The sequence below is a fragment of the Prosopis cineraria genome, unplaced genomic scaffold (genome assembly GCF_029017545.1).
Source record: "Prosopis cineraria cultivar Desert tree isolate PC_DT_omini unplaced genomic scaffold, ASM2901754v1 PC8, whole genome shotgun sequence".
In the NCBI taxonomy this organism is placed as follows: Eukaryota; Viridiplantae; Streptophyta; class Magnoliopsida; order Fabales; family Fabaceae; genus Prosopis; species Prosopis cineraria.
Genome location: NW_026555339.1, coordinates 14954036 through 14970599, shown reverse-complemented (window position 1 = coordinate 14970599; position 16564 = coordinate 14954036). Strand labels below are relative to the sequence as shown.

At 30.1% G+C, this 16564-nt stretch overlaps 1 protein-coding gene across 8 annotated transcripts; it reads right to left on the bottom strand.

Annotated features, from left to right (window-relative positions):
- Positions 1 to 527: 527 nt before the first annotated feature.
- LOC129318097 (disease resistance protein RUN1-like) lies at positions 528 to 10277 on the bottom strand. Of its 8 annotated transcripts, none has more exons than XR_008595161.1 (5): positions 9589 to 10277; positions 7805 to 8912; positions 7412 to 7693; positions 5704 to 7327; positions 528 to 3899 (listed from the first exon to the last, which is right to left on the bottom strand). XR_008595161.1 is itself a non-coding variant. In XM_054962644.1 (5 exons), exons 1-5 carry the CDS (start codon positions 9965 to 9967, stop codon positions 6194 to 6196), a joined length of 2796 nt encoding a protein of 931 aa, XP_054818619.1. In that variant the 5' UTR covers positions 9968 to 10277; the 3' UTR covers positions 528 to 6193. The 8 variants fall into 8 exon arrangements, 6 of the variants coding, with proteins under 6 accessions (XP_054818619.1, XP_054818621.1, XP_054818620.1 ...); XM_054962644.1 differs by having other exon boundaries at positions 528 to 7327; positions 9589 to 9839; positions 9947 to 10277; XM_054962646.1 differs by having other exon boundaries at positions 5704 to 5773; positions 9589 to 10276.
- Between the last annotated feature and the right edge of the window lie 6287 nt (positions 10278 to 16564).

Here is a 16564-nt window from a genome sequence, read left to right as displayed (position 1 = left end):
TCCTCCAAGTTATCTTATATGTAATGTTAGCCTTTCTATTTTTATAATATTTCTAGAAAGATGATGAGATAATACTAACAATTTTAAACATGTAATCTTGTAACTAACACTATCAATCTGTGCTGATGTGAAATTATAATTCAGCAAATTAACAACCTTGTCCACCTCATTTTGTTTCATGTTTTAATCTATTAAATCATAATTTCACCTTAGTATCTAAGATTAATGGCAAAAATAGGTTGGATAGAATAGATGGCAGGGAATCTAATAATTAAATGTATGTTTGATTTTTAGTTTACATATGATAAAAGCACATTTAGAGAATCCAATTATTTGATAAATTTGACAAAATCACATCTTAAGAAATACTAAAACGTGTCCTAAGTCTGTTTGATGGATTTATTGACTTTTTAAGCTTTGAGCTATCCTTTGCATATGAGTGAAAGGAAGAAAAGAAGAGAGAAAGAAATGGAAAGAAAGTGGAGAGAATAGATAAAAAGAAAAAACTACACAATACTTTATCAATAAATCAACAAAAAAATTTAAGCATACTTTGAAAGTAAAAATAATATTTAACCTTCAAAAATCAACACAACATTCTCCACAATAAACAAGAGACGTGGTCCTCCACTAGTCCAAGAAAACACGAGGACAAAAGGGATCCAAATGATCTCTGGAATATATTTATTTAGCTCCAAACATGCTCCTTTCTTGGTCTATCACTCCATTTCCCTGCTTTTAAAATGTTATCTGATTGCTCCAAGCAAATTGGCATCTTCATGCTCTGCATCTGCACATTCCAAGTGTAATTTATGAGTGAAGCATACTCGTACCACAAAAGGGAATATTTTATGTTATTTGTTTTGTTGTGTCATTCGTGCTAGTAAATTAAGCATGTTATATTAGATTAAAAATATTTAAATAAAAATGCTTATCTATTTGTTGATAATTCCTTTTGCAGGCTTTTCAGGTAGTAAGAAAAACTTTGGACCTCAATGCATGGTCTCCATATCTTGACCTCCAATATCAAATGCTAACATTGATCATTTTTCTCATTTCAGCACTACTGATCTAACCTCAACTTATACTATATCTTCGTTCAATCCGAATTTCAAAATTTTAAGCTCTTATTATAAGTTTCTCTATCTCATTGAATCAATATGTGCACCTATAGATATATATAATTTAGGGAAAATTTCAACAAAAGGTCAGAGATGTGACATGATAGTAAATAAGGCTCATTAAAATTTGAAATTTTAATTCAGTTCAACAAGATTAAAATAAAATTAATTTAAATTATGAAAAGATCAAAGTAGCATATATTTAAAAATTAAAAAATAACAGTCAAATTTACATGTAATGTTGGGAAATTGACAATTAAAATTAAGAAATTAACAACTAAAATTATTTCATAAATTTGAATAAATTGATTTAACAAGTCTTCTCATTTTCTTAAAAATTAACAAGTCAAGTAATGTACAAGTGATGTTAGGGAATTAAAAAGTAGCGATATTAACAATTGATGTAGTTTTATAAGTTTAGATAAATTAATTAAATAAATCAAGGATCATCAATCAAGTAAAGTAATTTACAAGTGATGTTGGGAATCAATGAGTATAGTTGACATATTAACAACTGATATTGCTTCATAAATCCAAATAAACTGATTGAATGGGTAATTTATGGAACAACTTAGTCGTTGAATTTTCAATTTTAATTTTTAATTTCTCAATATTACATGTAAATCTAATCACTATTATTTTAATGTTTAAAAAGAGGCTATTTCAATTCTTTTATTATTTAAATTAATTTCATTTCAGTCTTCTTAGACTAAACTAAAAATTCAAATTGTAATAGGCCTTACTTATTATTATGTCACACCCCTAATCATCTGCTAAAATTCTCCATATAATTTATAATAAGCAACGCTATTCATAAGGTATAACCAATAAGGTTTACTTCAAACTCTACATGAAACATGGTCACTAAAATCTAGTTTGCAAATAATGTCAATTGTATTACAATTTTCAGAATTGGTTCCCCTGCTTTCATGAGCACATGCTTTGAAGGACACATTTTTCTGCTCACTAGTTCAAAACTGAGCTTAAACTACTTCTATCCTTGTATAAACTAGATTTTGTACCCATGCAATCCAAGGGACATAAATCTTCAATTTAATTAGAGGGGGATAAAGATTAGGCGAGTTTGTAATGGTAAAATTATAAAATTAAAATTTTAAGTAACATTACTTCAAATTATAAATTTACATAAAATATGTTAATTAATTGTCTTTAAACAAACAATCTCTCTTTTTATTTGCCCTTATTTAATAAAATATTTCACTTAAAGGTGAAGGATTGAGTGATTAATCTATTAAAGATAGTTTAAGAAAATCCATTAATTACAAATTAAAAAATAAAAAATGTCTTATCTTTTTTTAACAGAAGGAGTACTTATTTTTATTATAGGTCTTACAACTATCTTTTTATTAGGAATTATATTATACTTTTATTTTTATTTACTATTCAAAATTAGAAAATACCATGTAAAATGGAAAGAAAATATTTAAAAAAACGAAAAAAATCATATGGTTATTGCTTCCACGACAAATACTTAGGATATATAGATAAGATATATAGATTAAGAAGCTACTACAAAAGTAGTATTTACTTAATTTATATGAAAATAGGAAAAACAAATGGCATGTTCAAGATGGAAGTGGAGTGAAAATCATGGAACTTGTGTGCTAAACGTGCTACTTTCAAAGTTCATAGACAAGTAAATAAAAGTATTGTTAAATATTTATACACATATATAATGTAACCTTTCCCTATATCCTCCAAATACAGGAAAAGATTAATAAAATTACCACATTAAAAACACCAATCAATAATCAAATGTTTGTTTGAAAAGCTTGAGCTCAAGACTCATTTTACAAAACCATTCAAATCACAATGCAATCAAAGCAATACACAACAGAAAAGACTTATATATACCCATTTCAATCATTACATGTATCTAAATTCACAATATCAAATCAGAAAATGGTCCATGCACCGTGATGTGCAGTACGTGCACCGCAACGTGTGGCGCAGAGCCACACATTCAACATTTCTGTGTCATGCACCACAGTGACACCATGCACCGTAGCGTGCCTCTGCTATCATTTTAATAACAAAAATGATAAAATTTCGATGTACGCCATTTTCACATATAACATTCGATCGGAATGATTCCAATGTCCATAAGTAACTTAATTCATAAGCTAACTAATGAAAAAAGTTTAGACACGATCTACTAGTCTAATCAAAATTTAAACACTCGAGTGCAAAAAGTCACTTTTATGAAAAATTTGCACACCCAAACAGTCAAATCGATCTCTTTCTCTCATTAGACCACATAAGGCCTTAAATCAAGTCTAAAAGAACATAATATACCTGATTGACCATAATTCATCACAATTATAAACATATATCAAAATTTGACCCTTCTACAGTCAATTTCACTTTTCACACATTTACACAATTTGTTTACACTTGGCACAATATAAGCCACTTGGCCTTTCTCTCAATATAAACATACATATTCAAATTCACATTACAATCTTAGCTTTAAATTGCTCATTTCATCATAATTTCTCACTTAAGCTTAAGATTCACCAACAATCAACAACTTTAACATAAACATAACCAAATCATAGCCCCTTAATTCATTCTATCACATATATATACAATTGGGCTAAGATTTCACAAAATAACTAATTAAGTCATGCATGTAACCTTATGGCAACTCATTTACATATATGCACATAAGTTTCTTAATTCATTACACAATCTCAGAGTATACGTGGCTTTACAACTCAAGTCAGTTCAAACTCTCTTCCCTTATACTACCCGATCCTGTAAACATGTAACCATAGGGGTGAAATAAAAATCTCAATAATAAAATAACTCATTCCTATTGACTATCACATGCAACAATATGAAAGTAAAGCATAGTATATCATTTAAATCTCATTAAAATAGTATTTATATCACATATCTCATTTTCATTCATATTCATATAACATATCCATTCCCCACTTTTCACCACTTTCACATAGCATCTCATAGCATGATCACCATCGATCGAACCTCTAAATTCCTTCGACACGAAACCATAGGCTCGTCTTAGACTAATGTATATTTCAATTGGCCTTGAGCTCACTTGCAGTGGTAGAATCACCTGACCAAAGATGTTTTATCGCACATACGGACTATAGTTTTCCCTAATACACACAATAGGATGTTATTGACTCCAACACTATATCACATAGAAACTAAGGAGTCTCACATCTCCAACAACACACCTCAATAGGTATTAAAGAGATCTCCAACATTTCACCTTATAAGACACTAAGGAGAATTTTTTCTAACACCATACCCTGCCGGGCACTAAGGAGAATATGCCATATAGTCTTATCACCACCTCTCTACTTGGTGAACTCCCACCCCTATGATCATGCTTTTCAAACTATTTAATGTTCCTCATTACTGCTTTCTATACTTTCTTACACATAACAAATATATTTAATACATGCCATTTGAAATCACACATTTCAATGCTTTATTTCAATCAAAAGTCGTTTCACACAACAATTATGCAATGCTATAAAACATGCTTAGTTCAAAATGATTTCATGCATTACATAACATACTCATACACAGTTACAATAAACAGTCAAACAAAGAAAATTATTCGGTTACCTTAACTCTTCTGTTACTAGAAAGGTTACCCGTAAATTTCAACTATCACAATAGCATATTTCAAACTTCCTTTCTCTACTCACATGTCCAATAGGGCAATCTGAACATATTTAACACATTTTAATCATTTGATTTATTTTGAACAAAAACTCATATTTACTACTTAGAGCTATACTCAACCATAAATTCTTTTTCATTTATCCATTCTAGGTCTAATACTATTCGATTACTATTTTACATCACTTTAACTGGTCTTGTTTCACTTAAACATGATTTTTGTCCTAAACTTTCTCTCTTTAAGGGTCAAATGGAGCCTACAAGTTTAAAGCTCTACCGTTCAGCTTTAAATCAATCACAAAGCTCTAACTTAACTCTCGAAAACTTTATTACTATTGGGCAAGAATCAAAACCCTTAAATTTTATCGATTTAATTTCTCTATAACTCATTTTTAGAGAAATTTATGTAGACTGAAAGATAAGAGTTATACATAATTTACTTGATAAGTTATCGATCAGAAGCACCTCCCAATAACCTGAAATAACTTGCTCTAGCTTCTCATCCCTTCTTTTCTCCTCCTCTAATGTGTTTCTAAAATTTACTCTTATGAAATTTTTGAAATTTCATGATTAATGAAGGCATTTTTTGGTCTATGTGCTGCGGCGCATGCAGCACAAACCACAGCACATGGCACAGTAAGATTTATTATCACTATGTGCACTTGCTTCGACCCGAAACGCATTCCTTCCACCTGTACCTAGTCATACAACATCCTAATGAATCAAATCATCAAGTAATCATCCAAACATCTAATCCCACACTAATTACTATCTTACCATCGATTAACCACTAATCTCGAGATTAAGAAATTCAGGATGTTACATATAACAAGTATTTATATAAACTATACAGAGAACAATTTCAACATAAAACAAAAGATAAAGGAAGATGTTGAGTTACCAATCATATCTTGTGCCAAATCTTCATGGCATTTGGTCATGCATGCACTCTTCAATTTCTTCCTTGCTTGCTACACGCCACCCGCACTTTCTTATTAACTCTATTTTTTCACCTTTATGACTAGGCAATAACGAATACCAAGTTGTTTGAATTTCTATCTCAACTTGGTCATTGCATGCATTTTCCATATAAGAGGGATGAATAACAAAAATAAGCAGATGACAGATGTTGGCTTCTAAATTACGGGGGCAAAAGCTAAAGTTGTGCCATTTAATCAAATAGTGACTTATGTTCGTTGGCTTTTCTGGCACCATATCTTGTATCACAAGGCAACAAAAAATTCTATAGCTTTCACTTGAACCACAAAATTGAGAAGTGTCAACTTTTATTGAGATGCAGCTTTTTTCACTGTCAAGAAAATCAAAATCTTGATTATAAAACCAAGGTGGAATTTCACTCCCTGGAGCAAAAACAAGTGCTGAACGCCATACTATATTATTATAAGATGATAAAGAATTCTCCATAACACATGTGGAGATGATAAGACTCTCATTGTTGAGGGATGACAGCAACCTATATCAAGATATTTAATATTGGGTGGAACATCTGGCAGTGATAAAAGCCTATTGCAATCAAGCATGTAAAGATATTGTAGAGCCAGGAGCTTAGAGATGAAAGTAGATGGTAGGTTAGTAAAATTGTTCCCTGATAGAGATAATCGTTCTAAGGATGACAAGCGACTAAGATCATTAAGAGTTGAACCATCACATAGATTACAATGACTCAAGTACAATTCCCTCAATGAGGACAAACTTGAGAATGAAGGTGGAAGAACGCAACTTCCAAAAGGTAGGTTGCTGAAATCATTTTCACTAAGATCAAGAAGCTCCAAAGATGGTAAACAACCGAGATCATTTGGAATTGATCTAGGACTTAAATTGCAATTTCTTAAGTTTAATTCCGTCAATAAGGATAAGCTAGAGATAGAAGGAGGCAGTGTCAACCTCATGGGAGCTTTATAACTATTGAACCCGAGGACCCTTGCAATTGGAGAAAGTAAGCTCCATGAAGAGTCTAGTGCAATTCCATTGCATCCATTTGCATTTAATCTCTTCAAGAATTTTAAATTAATAATGGATGATGGTATTTCTTTTATAGAAGAACCACTCACATCAAGCTCCTCTATACTCTCAATTTCATCCACATTTTCTAGTAATGATGAAAATTTTGAGCAACCAGATATATCAAGAGTTTTGAGAGATTTCAGGTTACCAATAATACTTGAAAGACACAGAAGATTTTTGCAATCTTTCAACTTCAATATTGATAAGCATTTCATATTTTCTCCAAACTCAGGAAGCTTTTTCAATTTGGAGCAACCAGAAAGAGCCAATTTTTTTAAAGAGTCCATTTCCAGCCTACAAGGAAGAGCTTTTAGATTTTTACAAGCTTCCAAATTCACTTCAGTGATTTTCTTATGCTGTCCAAGTGATGGATGCACCTCAACAAGTTTTATGCAACCTTTAAGATCTAGGTGCTCTAGATTTGACAATAATGAAAAATCAGGAGTTTGAATTAAATCTTCCGAATAACTCAAATCAATTATCTTTAACTTTCCTGACATCTAGTTCAAACAAATATAGAAAATATTAGATTTTGCATTTATATATATATATATTCACAAATATGATAAAGAAAATGTTCGTACCTGGGCTTCATTCCAAAGTTTTGTGATTTTACTATGATGCATTTTGATTTGCACAAGTTCATGCGGATGAACACCAAGTGGGAGGGATTTTAATGGATATTTCTCCCATTCAAGAATTTTCAATGAACTAGGAAAGCATTCAAGTCCCAAAGGGAGGCACACATCACACGATCTGATTATGAGTATTCTAAGATTATACATAATTGAGAATGCTTCAGGACCCCAACTTGTTTTGCATTTCATAGATGATACAAGCTGTATAATCTCAATAAAGCCAATTCCCTGATAAAAAAACAATGATTAATTAAGTATCTATGAATGAGCTTATTAATCAAAACATATTTGCAAACATCTAACATTAATAAAGTATCCAGAATAGAAGGAACTTATTACCTTATTTTTTGTCAATACATGAATAATATCCTCTATCGACCATAACCTACTTCGTTTACTAGCATCCTTAATTGATTCTTCCAAAACAATACTTTTACCGATTTCTTGTAACAAATCATGCATGCCTAAAGATGGGTCATGATCGTCTTCATATTCAATTAACAAGCATTTGTCAACAAGTGTTTTGATACCAATGATAGGGTGAAAACCACAAATTTCTAATATTTCCATCACTTTACTTTTGTGCATTCCTTTGAAGAAGCATGCAATATCCAAAAATATTTTTTTTTCCATTGGATCTAATGCTTCATAACTTATTCGAAGTCTCTTTAGAATGTCATTTGGTGGAAATTTCTTTATTTTCTCCAAAGCATCTTTCCACTCAACTATGTTTCTTCCATACAGATGACAACCCAACACTTCAAGTGTCAAAGGAAGGCCAGCAGCCAATTTAACCACGTTATTTGACAGCTCCAAATAATCTTCTTTTGGTTTATCACTTTTAAAAGCCTTCTGACAAAAGAGTTGAAGAGATTCCTCATCATTTAAACATTGTGCCACGTGAATTTCAAATTCTCCATGAGCTACCAATAGCTGCTTATTCCTAGTAGTGACTATTACTCTACTTCCTATACCTAACCAAGCTTGCTTTATAGCAAGGTACTCAAGTTGGCTCATGTCACTTACATCATCAAGCACTATCAAAACCTTTTGGTTGCATAGAATGCTTATTATTTTCTTCATTCCATCATATGCATCATCAAATTCTATTCCTTTCAGCTTCCCATTATGTGAAAGAAATCTTTTTTGTAGGGGAACTAATCCTTCCTTTTCAAAAACATCCCTAACATCAGCAAAAAAATAACAAAGATCAAACTGATAATAGCTTGTTTCATAGATAACTCTTGCAAGAGATGTTTTTCCTATACCGCCCATTCCCCATATTCCTAATAGGCGAACATCATTGAGTCCCATCTTTAAAATCAAATTAACCTCTTTTATCTTTGACTCCATTCCAACAAATTTGTTGGTTTTGTAACTAGGCAGGACATGTTGTAGTTTTGTCCATACACCTTTGACAATTTCTTCAATGAATTTTGGGTCAAGCCTACAAGAAAGAGGAGATTAAGAAAAAGCAGTTAATTGAGATTTTAAAATTTTGTAAACATAAGATATCCCAAAACTAGAAAAATAGCAAACATGACTATATTATCTCTATCAAATCCTCACCTATTTGAAATGTGTCACTCCAAATTTCAATCCTAGAGAGAATGAAAAAGAAAAATAAAACATAAAGATACCAAATTACAAGGAAGCTTATATATATGTTAAATTGTACATAAATATTATTACTTATAGAATATATTATCTCTTTTGACGTTTAATCAAATTAAATTTGGTATGCATATTTCAAAAATCTTTAATGAAGTCTGTCTTCTTTTGATGAAATTATTTATGTTCCATGTGCGTACTTTTCGAAAATACAAATTTTAAGACAATAAAAATAAAATAAAATCGTGAACTTATTGAATACTTTTAGTATCATACTAAAAATATAAGTGTAATACAATATTTTGTAAAAAATTAATTCCTTTACAAATAGTAATTAGTTAGATGAGTTTTATTTGTAAATTGTAATCCCTATCAAATATAACCCGATCATGTATGTTTTTAAAACAAGAAGAATGTCGTGTGAATTCAGCTAAATTTGATCAGGTAACCTAGTCAGAGTAAGTTAGGACAGATCTCACAATTCACAAATTGAATGATATATGAAAACTTACTTATTCTTAGAGTGATAGCCAGATAAATTTGCAACATCTTTCAAGTTATTTCTCCATCTCTGTGCCTTCCCTTCATGTTCATGAAATCTCTCACTATGCTTTTGAAAAGCCTCTGCGAATGTTCCTCTTTGCTGCCGCACATCAGATGGATCTACGTTATAGAACACCGGAAAAACTTCTCTACCTAGAGATTCTTTAGATTCAAGAATCTTTTGGAGTTCATCCAAACACCAAGTTGATGAAGCATAGTTCTGCGAAAGAATAACAATAGAGATGAGAGAATCTTGGATTGCTCGGACGAGTTGAAAGGAAATAACGTCTCCTCTGCGAAGCTCGTCATCTATGAAGGTTATGATACCCCTTTGTCGAAGAGCATCATGTAAATGAGCTGTGAAGCCTTTTCGAGTGTCTTCTCCCCTAAAGCTCAAGAAAACATGATACTTCCATGGCAGGATTGACGACTTCAAGAAATAGGAAGAACGGGCAGCTTCAACAGTAGCATCCATTGAATAAAGGCTTGTGGGTTTTCTCAGAAAAGAAAGGAATGAAGGCGAGCGTGACGAAGAAGGAAACAGATCTTCAGGCGAGTGAGCTTGCAAGTGGATCTAAATTCGTTGGGTCAGTCAATGATGGAGTGGTCGTATAAGGTCAGGGAAAGTGGGTGGATACTGAAACGTGCTTTTGAGAAAGTGATAAGAAGTTGCCATTTCTTTTGACTTTGCTTGTGTTTGCGGAGAAACTCGCCATAACAGACAAAACGAAGTACAGTGAAAAATTATTAAGCTCAAATGAAAATAATGGTAATTATGATGATGATGATGTCCATGTATGTTGCGGGCCATGAGTTATGATTGGAGTTGCATTGGTGGTAATAATAATAATAATAATAATTAATATTTATGTGAATGTGGTAGGCCATGGGTTTTTATAATTGCCTTTGGATGAGGAATGACTGAATCAACGTTTTTGGTGGACTAGAGAAAGAAAAAAAAATCCGCTCATTATTGAACGTTTCCTTCTATTTATTTGTATTTTTTCTTCATTTCTTTTCAAAAACAAAAAATATATTTACATGTTCTTATAATTTTATTCAATTTTAAATTAGATCCATGTAAATTATTTATTTTAATTAATTTTTTATATTTTTATTTATATATGTTAACACTTGAAAGTTAAAATTAATATTGAATTATTAAATTTTACAAAATAAAATATTCTTGGAGTTTACCACAAAAATAATTTAATACTTTTTTCAAAATAAATTTTTTGATTTAATACACTGTTTACATTTTTATTAAAAAATTATTTATAAGACAACCTATTTATATAAATTTTGAGTTATAAAAATTACTCTCTTCGTTAAAAAATGTAAGGTATTTTTAATCAAATCTCACCTCCCCATAAAGTAATTATCTACTTTTAAACTAACATTATCTTTTCATATTTATTCCTATTAAATACCCTATAATAAATATAAAGTTACTATTAATATGGATATTTTTTTTAAAAAAAAAACAATGATTACACCTTAAAAGATTCAAAATACCTTATATTTTTGAACATCTAACTCCTCAAAAAATGCCTTACATATTTTAACAGAGAGAGTAGAGTATATAATTAATCATATAGTCATTTTAAAAATATGAAAATACTTAATTTTTTAAGAAAAAATTTAAGAATTTTAATCTTTAAAGATTAAAAAATCTAATTGACCAAATTATAAAGATTTAATTAAAATAAAATTAATTATAAAAACTTCATTTAAAATTGATTGAAACGGTAGGCACTAGCAGATATATATTTTTTTAATTAGGAAAGATGCTTAAAGCTACTATTAAATGTGGTGTACAACTCTGCTCGAATCTTAACATTTAAAAAGAAAGAATATAGACTCCACGGATGCAATCAATTTTTTTTTTTTTTATCTGAAAACTGTGGAGGGGACATTTCACAGTTGCGGGGAGTGACGTGGTTACTTCCCCTCGATACTTTTTAAGAAGAATTACACTCAGGTTTTTTTTAATAAAATTAATTATAAATAAGAATTAATATAAAATAAATTATTATTAAAATATAAAATATAATTTATTTTTTCAAATAAGATTTATTATTGATTTTATTTATAATTAATTTTTTTAAAAAGAGGCTGACTGTGATTCTATCTACTTTTACAAGGAATCAAGCCAAAGACCTCCTACTTGAAGTATCCGTATACACATTCGACAGCTTTGCGGACCTAGCACGCTTCCACTCGACCAAACCCTTTTGGATAGCAACCAACCTTATCTGATAGAGGTGTCAGTACAGCTCACTCTTTTTTGAGGATATCTGATAAAAAAATATGAACGTAAAGCTAATTTTAGAAAATTCACCCAAAAATCATCAAGGTGTTTAACGAAGCCCCATCCTATTGTCATAAGGGAGATAAGGTTCTCGTGCTTCGCATCTCTAATCAATGTCCAAGGCATCCCAAGTGGCACGGTCTTAGGCATAGTGACGTTTGAATCATACATGTTGTGGAATGACTAATGTTATAACAGAGGCTAACGTGGCACGACTGGCAAGATAGATAAAGAACCAGTCTTTCAATTTGAAGGACTTGTTTTGAGTGCTGATATGTAATGAGATTTAAATCATTTAAATTTTAATGTGAATGATTTAAATTTAAATTATTATATATATATATATATATTTTTTATATTTATTAAAATAAAAATTATAAATAATTTTAATAATTTTTTATTTTTTATCTAATTTAGATTTAATTTATAGGGTTTAATTTATATTAAAAATTTTATAATTGCTATATATTGACTATTTAAATATATTTTGTATAGTTTAGATTTAATTTGGTATTAATCTGAACTATGGAGAATATATCTGGATAGTCAATATACATCAATTTAAAAAATTTTAATATCAATTGACCCTTCAAATTAAATCTAGACCATAGTAAAAATAAAAAAATATTAAATAATTTATAATTTTTATAAATTTTTATTTTAATAAATATAATACTACTTTGAATTTGGATTATCTAGATCAAACTTTAGAAGATCCACTTCTCATCACAGTGATAAGCATCAAAACCAGGTCCCAATTTGAAAGCTCAGTCTCACTTCGCTAATAACCTTATAAAAAGTACATGGACCGGATCGAGTAGGGCAGTCCCCTACCCAATGCCCTACCCAAAATATCTTCAAGCAAGAAAATTATGCCAAAAACTTGATCCTAGTAGAAAGATGGCCATTGTTGGAGTAGATGGGCAAGCAAGGATCAAGCACCTTTTACTATATGTCTAGTGTTGCTTTTTTTGGGCGCCTAAAAGCTTTTTGTTAAACCAAACTATATTAAGATTAGGCTCATAGTAGCCCTAATAAACCATGCCCAATAACATATAATAGGCTCAAAGTAACCTAGACAAGAAATAAACATACCTAAATAAAATCTAATTCAAATAAATAAATAAATAAAGATTTCCTCAATCAAGCCAATAACTAAAAAACGATATGTCCATGAACACTAAACAAGTTAAATATGAAGTTTGAAATAGCAAATTCCCCATTCCCCACACCACATTACAACAACACATCCGGTCATTTGTAATTCAAACTGAAACTTAATCCTAAAAAGATAGTCCGACATAAATGAGACAATTAGTAAATTGCCAATGCTCATTCAGCCATTCCTCCTTCAAGGTTGAACCATTAACAACCTAAAATAAAAGAATAAGAATTAAATTACATGACACTTTATAACATAAAAAATAAATTAAATCAAAGAAATTACCATATTGAGCATTCAAGCAATAATATTTGTCTCTCTTTCAACCATCCACAATCATTGTATTGTAATGTCCTTTCTCAATTATAGTAGTTACTTCTAAAAGAAAAAAATCAAATAAAAAATATTCAAAGCACAGAACAATACAGGAAAAAATAATGTAAATAAAAAACATTACCAAATTGAACAACATGTTCTAGGGAGGAGCTAATTTTAAACACAAATAAGTGCTTCAGTCATTCGAGGAGATAATGAACTCCTATATTAATCAACTACTAACCCTCTAGTGCTAAAAGCAAATTTAGATGCAACCATTGATGTGGGAATAGCCATATGACATCCTATAGATTTTTAACTTTGGAAATTTTCAATGTTTATAATAATATTTTTATCAAATTAAGTGGATTTTATGTTAATAATGTTTAAGAAAACTAATGTAGTTAATGGGTCATTAGACAGCCTTAAAAGAGAGCTAGATTGAAGTACGAGCAAGTCATGACATAAAGAGAGATTCAAATTGAGTCTAGGGATCTCTGTACCATGCGTCACGGCAGATGAGCCAATGCACCATAATTTGCCTTCTTATGATTTTGTTGAAATGTCCCCTTTCCTTTTCTACTTTCATGAAACTTCCTTATATAAAGGTGCCACCCTGTAATACTTTTCTCACTATCCTTTGCCCTATAAAAAAGATCAAATAAAATCAAATTCTTCACAAGATAGCACCATTTTGATCCGCACAAAATTACATCATCAACAACTCAACTAATTAACCACTATTGTTAGGGCAATGAACAACTAGATTGGGTTATTTATAACTCTTAATTCTTCATTATCATTCAGTTACTTGTTAATTTATACAACAAAACTTGTTTGTTTACTCACAATTCATGTTCATTTCTTTAACCTAGCTTGCTCATCTCCCTAACTACGCTTGCCTACAAATTGCTATTTGGCTAATGAACAACTCTAGTAACCTACTCAACAACTACTATGTGTGCAATGAATAACAAGGCTTACCAATTCAAACTTCCCTAATTACTAATGAATTATTTTTCCCAATATGAAACAAAGATTTCTATGAAACCACTATCCAAATAAAACACAATTTAACTTACATTAATATGCTTCTATCACTTTCGTAGTTCACAACGGTTCACCTTCCGTGAAATACTCAATAGAACCCTCTTCCTCGTCAAACCTCAACGAACAAAAATCTCAACCAAAATAATCTCGTGCAACTTATTGGTTAGTCTTTCAATGCAAATTCTTGGATAACAAGTCCAGCGACGGACCTTCCCTAATAATTGTGTCAACAACTTGGCGCCTCTCCTTTATGTGCTTCAAAGCTCCCAAATTAATGTGTGTATTTGAACGTCCTTCGAACTCTCATCTACATGCTTCAATTTTTTTTGCAACAGTCTTAAAAGCAACTTTGTCTTTTTACTTTCAAAATTGATTTCAGATCACACCCTAGACGTGCAGTGAAACGTCAAAAATTTTGGAGCGTTTTTTTTTTTTCATTAACTTCAGTTAAGGATCCCTCAGTAAAATTTTCCCATAAAAATATCCATAATTTTACTTATGCTATTATATTTTTTCCTAATATAATTATTTTAAAAAATTATAATATTAATTTTAATTATTAACTTATAAATTATATTATCTTGCAGCCCCATCCAGTCCCTACTCCGTCGCTTTGTGGAGATAGATGGACTAAAATGAAAAGAGAAAGAAAAGAATAACAAGTCGGTGGAACCTGTGAATTGGCCTTGAAAGGTTGGTGAAAAGTGGTTTTAGAGAAAGTGCACTGATAAAGTAATAAGTTGTCATTTCTTCTCACTTTGATCTTCTGCCTGTTTAAATATCCAACAAAATCGATTATGAAAGTCTAAACCATGATTTTCTTCTCGCGGTAGGTGTGCGAACTCCAGGCTCCAGCTACAACTTTAAATAATATAATATATTTATATTAAATAATTAAATAATTAATATTAATATAATTTACATTTATATAATTAATCAGGTATATCAGTTAAATAGTATATTTTATTTTATTTGTTAAATAAATTTGAACAAGTTTAATAATATATACAACTTTATCAATATTTAAATTTTCAAAAGCAATATCCTATACAATAATTTATACATTTAAATAAGAGAAATATATTGCGTTGTAACATAATTGATGATACTCAAGTAAAATCCAAACGGGTCTAAAAGATGATACACAGAAGTTTAATATTTTATTTAATTTGAAGATAATGAAAAAAAATAAGAGAAAAATTTTAATAACATTAAAAAATAAAAATAAATAACAATATATTGCACTGTAATTTTTAAAGTTTTTTTATCAACGATAAAAGTTAACTTTTTTTAATAATAAGAGTCAAATTATATCATTTTTAAAAGTTAAAAAGAAATATGGCATGAAAGATGAGTTTACCTAAGAATTTGTTTTATAATTTATATTTTTTATAATTTGTTGTCCGTATCAAAATTTAAGTAGAATATTTTATTTTAAAATTTATACCCCGTGTTTAGACTTAAAAGTAGAATGACTTTTTTTTGGGTTTTCCAACAAGCATAAAGATATTGACCAAGAGTACTGCTTATATTATCAAGATAACTCTTTCTCTGAAATTCCTGATATATGTATGTTCATTTTGATCCACATGTGTCTAACTAATTCAATTGCTACGCGTACTATTCGACTCAGATTGCCTTTCTCGACCCAAAAAAAAAAAAAAAAAGACTCAGTTTAAATGAATAAATAGAAGTCGGTGGAACCCGGGAGTGATAGGCCTTAGAAGGTGGATGGAAACTGGCTTTTGAGTTTCGAGAAAGTGATGTACTAATAAATTCATATGAAGTTGATTTACTTGGGTCAATGAAGGGTTTCTATTGGACTTAAGATTTTAAGTAATACCAGAGAAATCATGTCTGATAATATTCAATGAAAATTATATATAAAAGCACCAAAAAAGATTAAAAAGCACTGCATTAGATCCTTGGTTAACCTCCTGAATTCAGCACGTCGTGATTTTAATATCTACGTACCGGTACTTGTTTTTCTTTCATGTACCAAAATTTTAATTTCAAATTGTTCAGATTATTATTGTAAATTATAATTGAATTAGTTCTTGGAAAGTTAGTGGAAACCTGCTTCTTCAATAAATTACAGCAATTTCAG

Coding starts and splice junctions, on each gene's coding strand:
- LOC129318097 (XM_054962643.1), bottom strand. CDS start 10,094: ATGGATGCTACTGTTGAAGCTGCCCGTTCTTCCTATTTCTTGAAGTCG. Junction 8,913..9,588: donor GGCTATCACTCTAAGAATAA/GTAAGTTTTCAT, acceptor TCTTTCTTGTAG/GCTTGACCCAAAATTCATTG. Junction 7,328..7,411: donor AACTTTGGAATGAAGCCCAG/GTACGAACATTT, acceptor TGTTTGAACTAG/ATGTCAGGAAAGTTAAAGAT.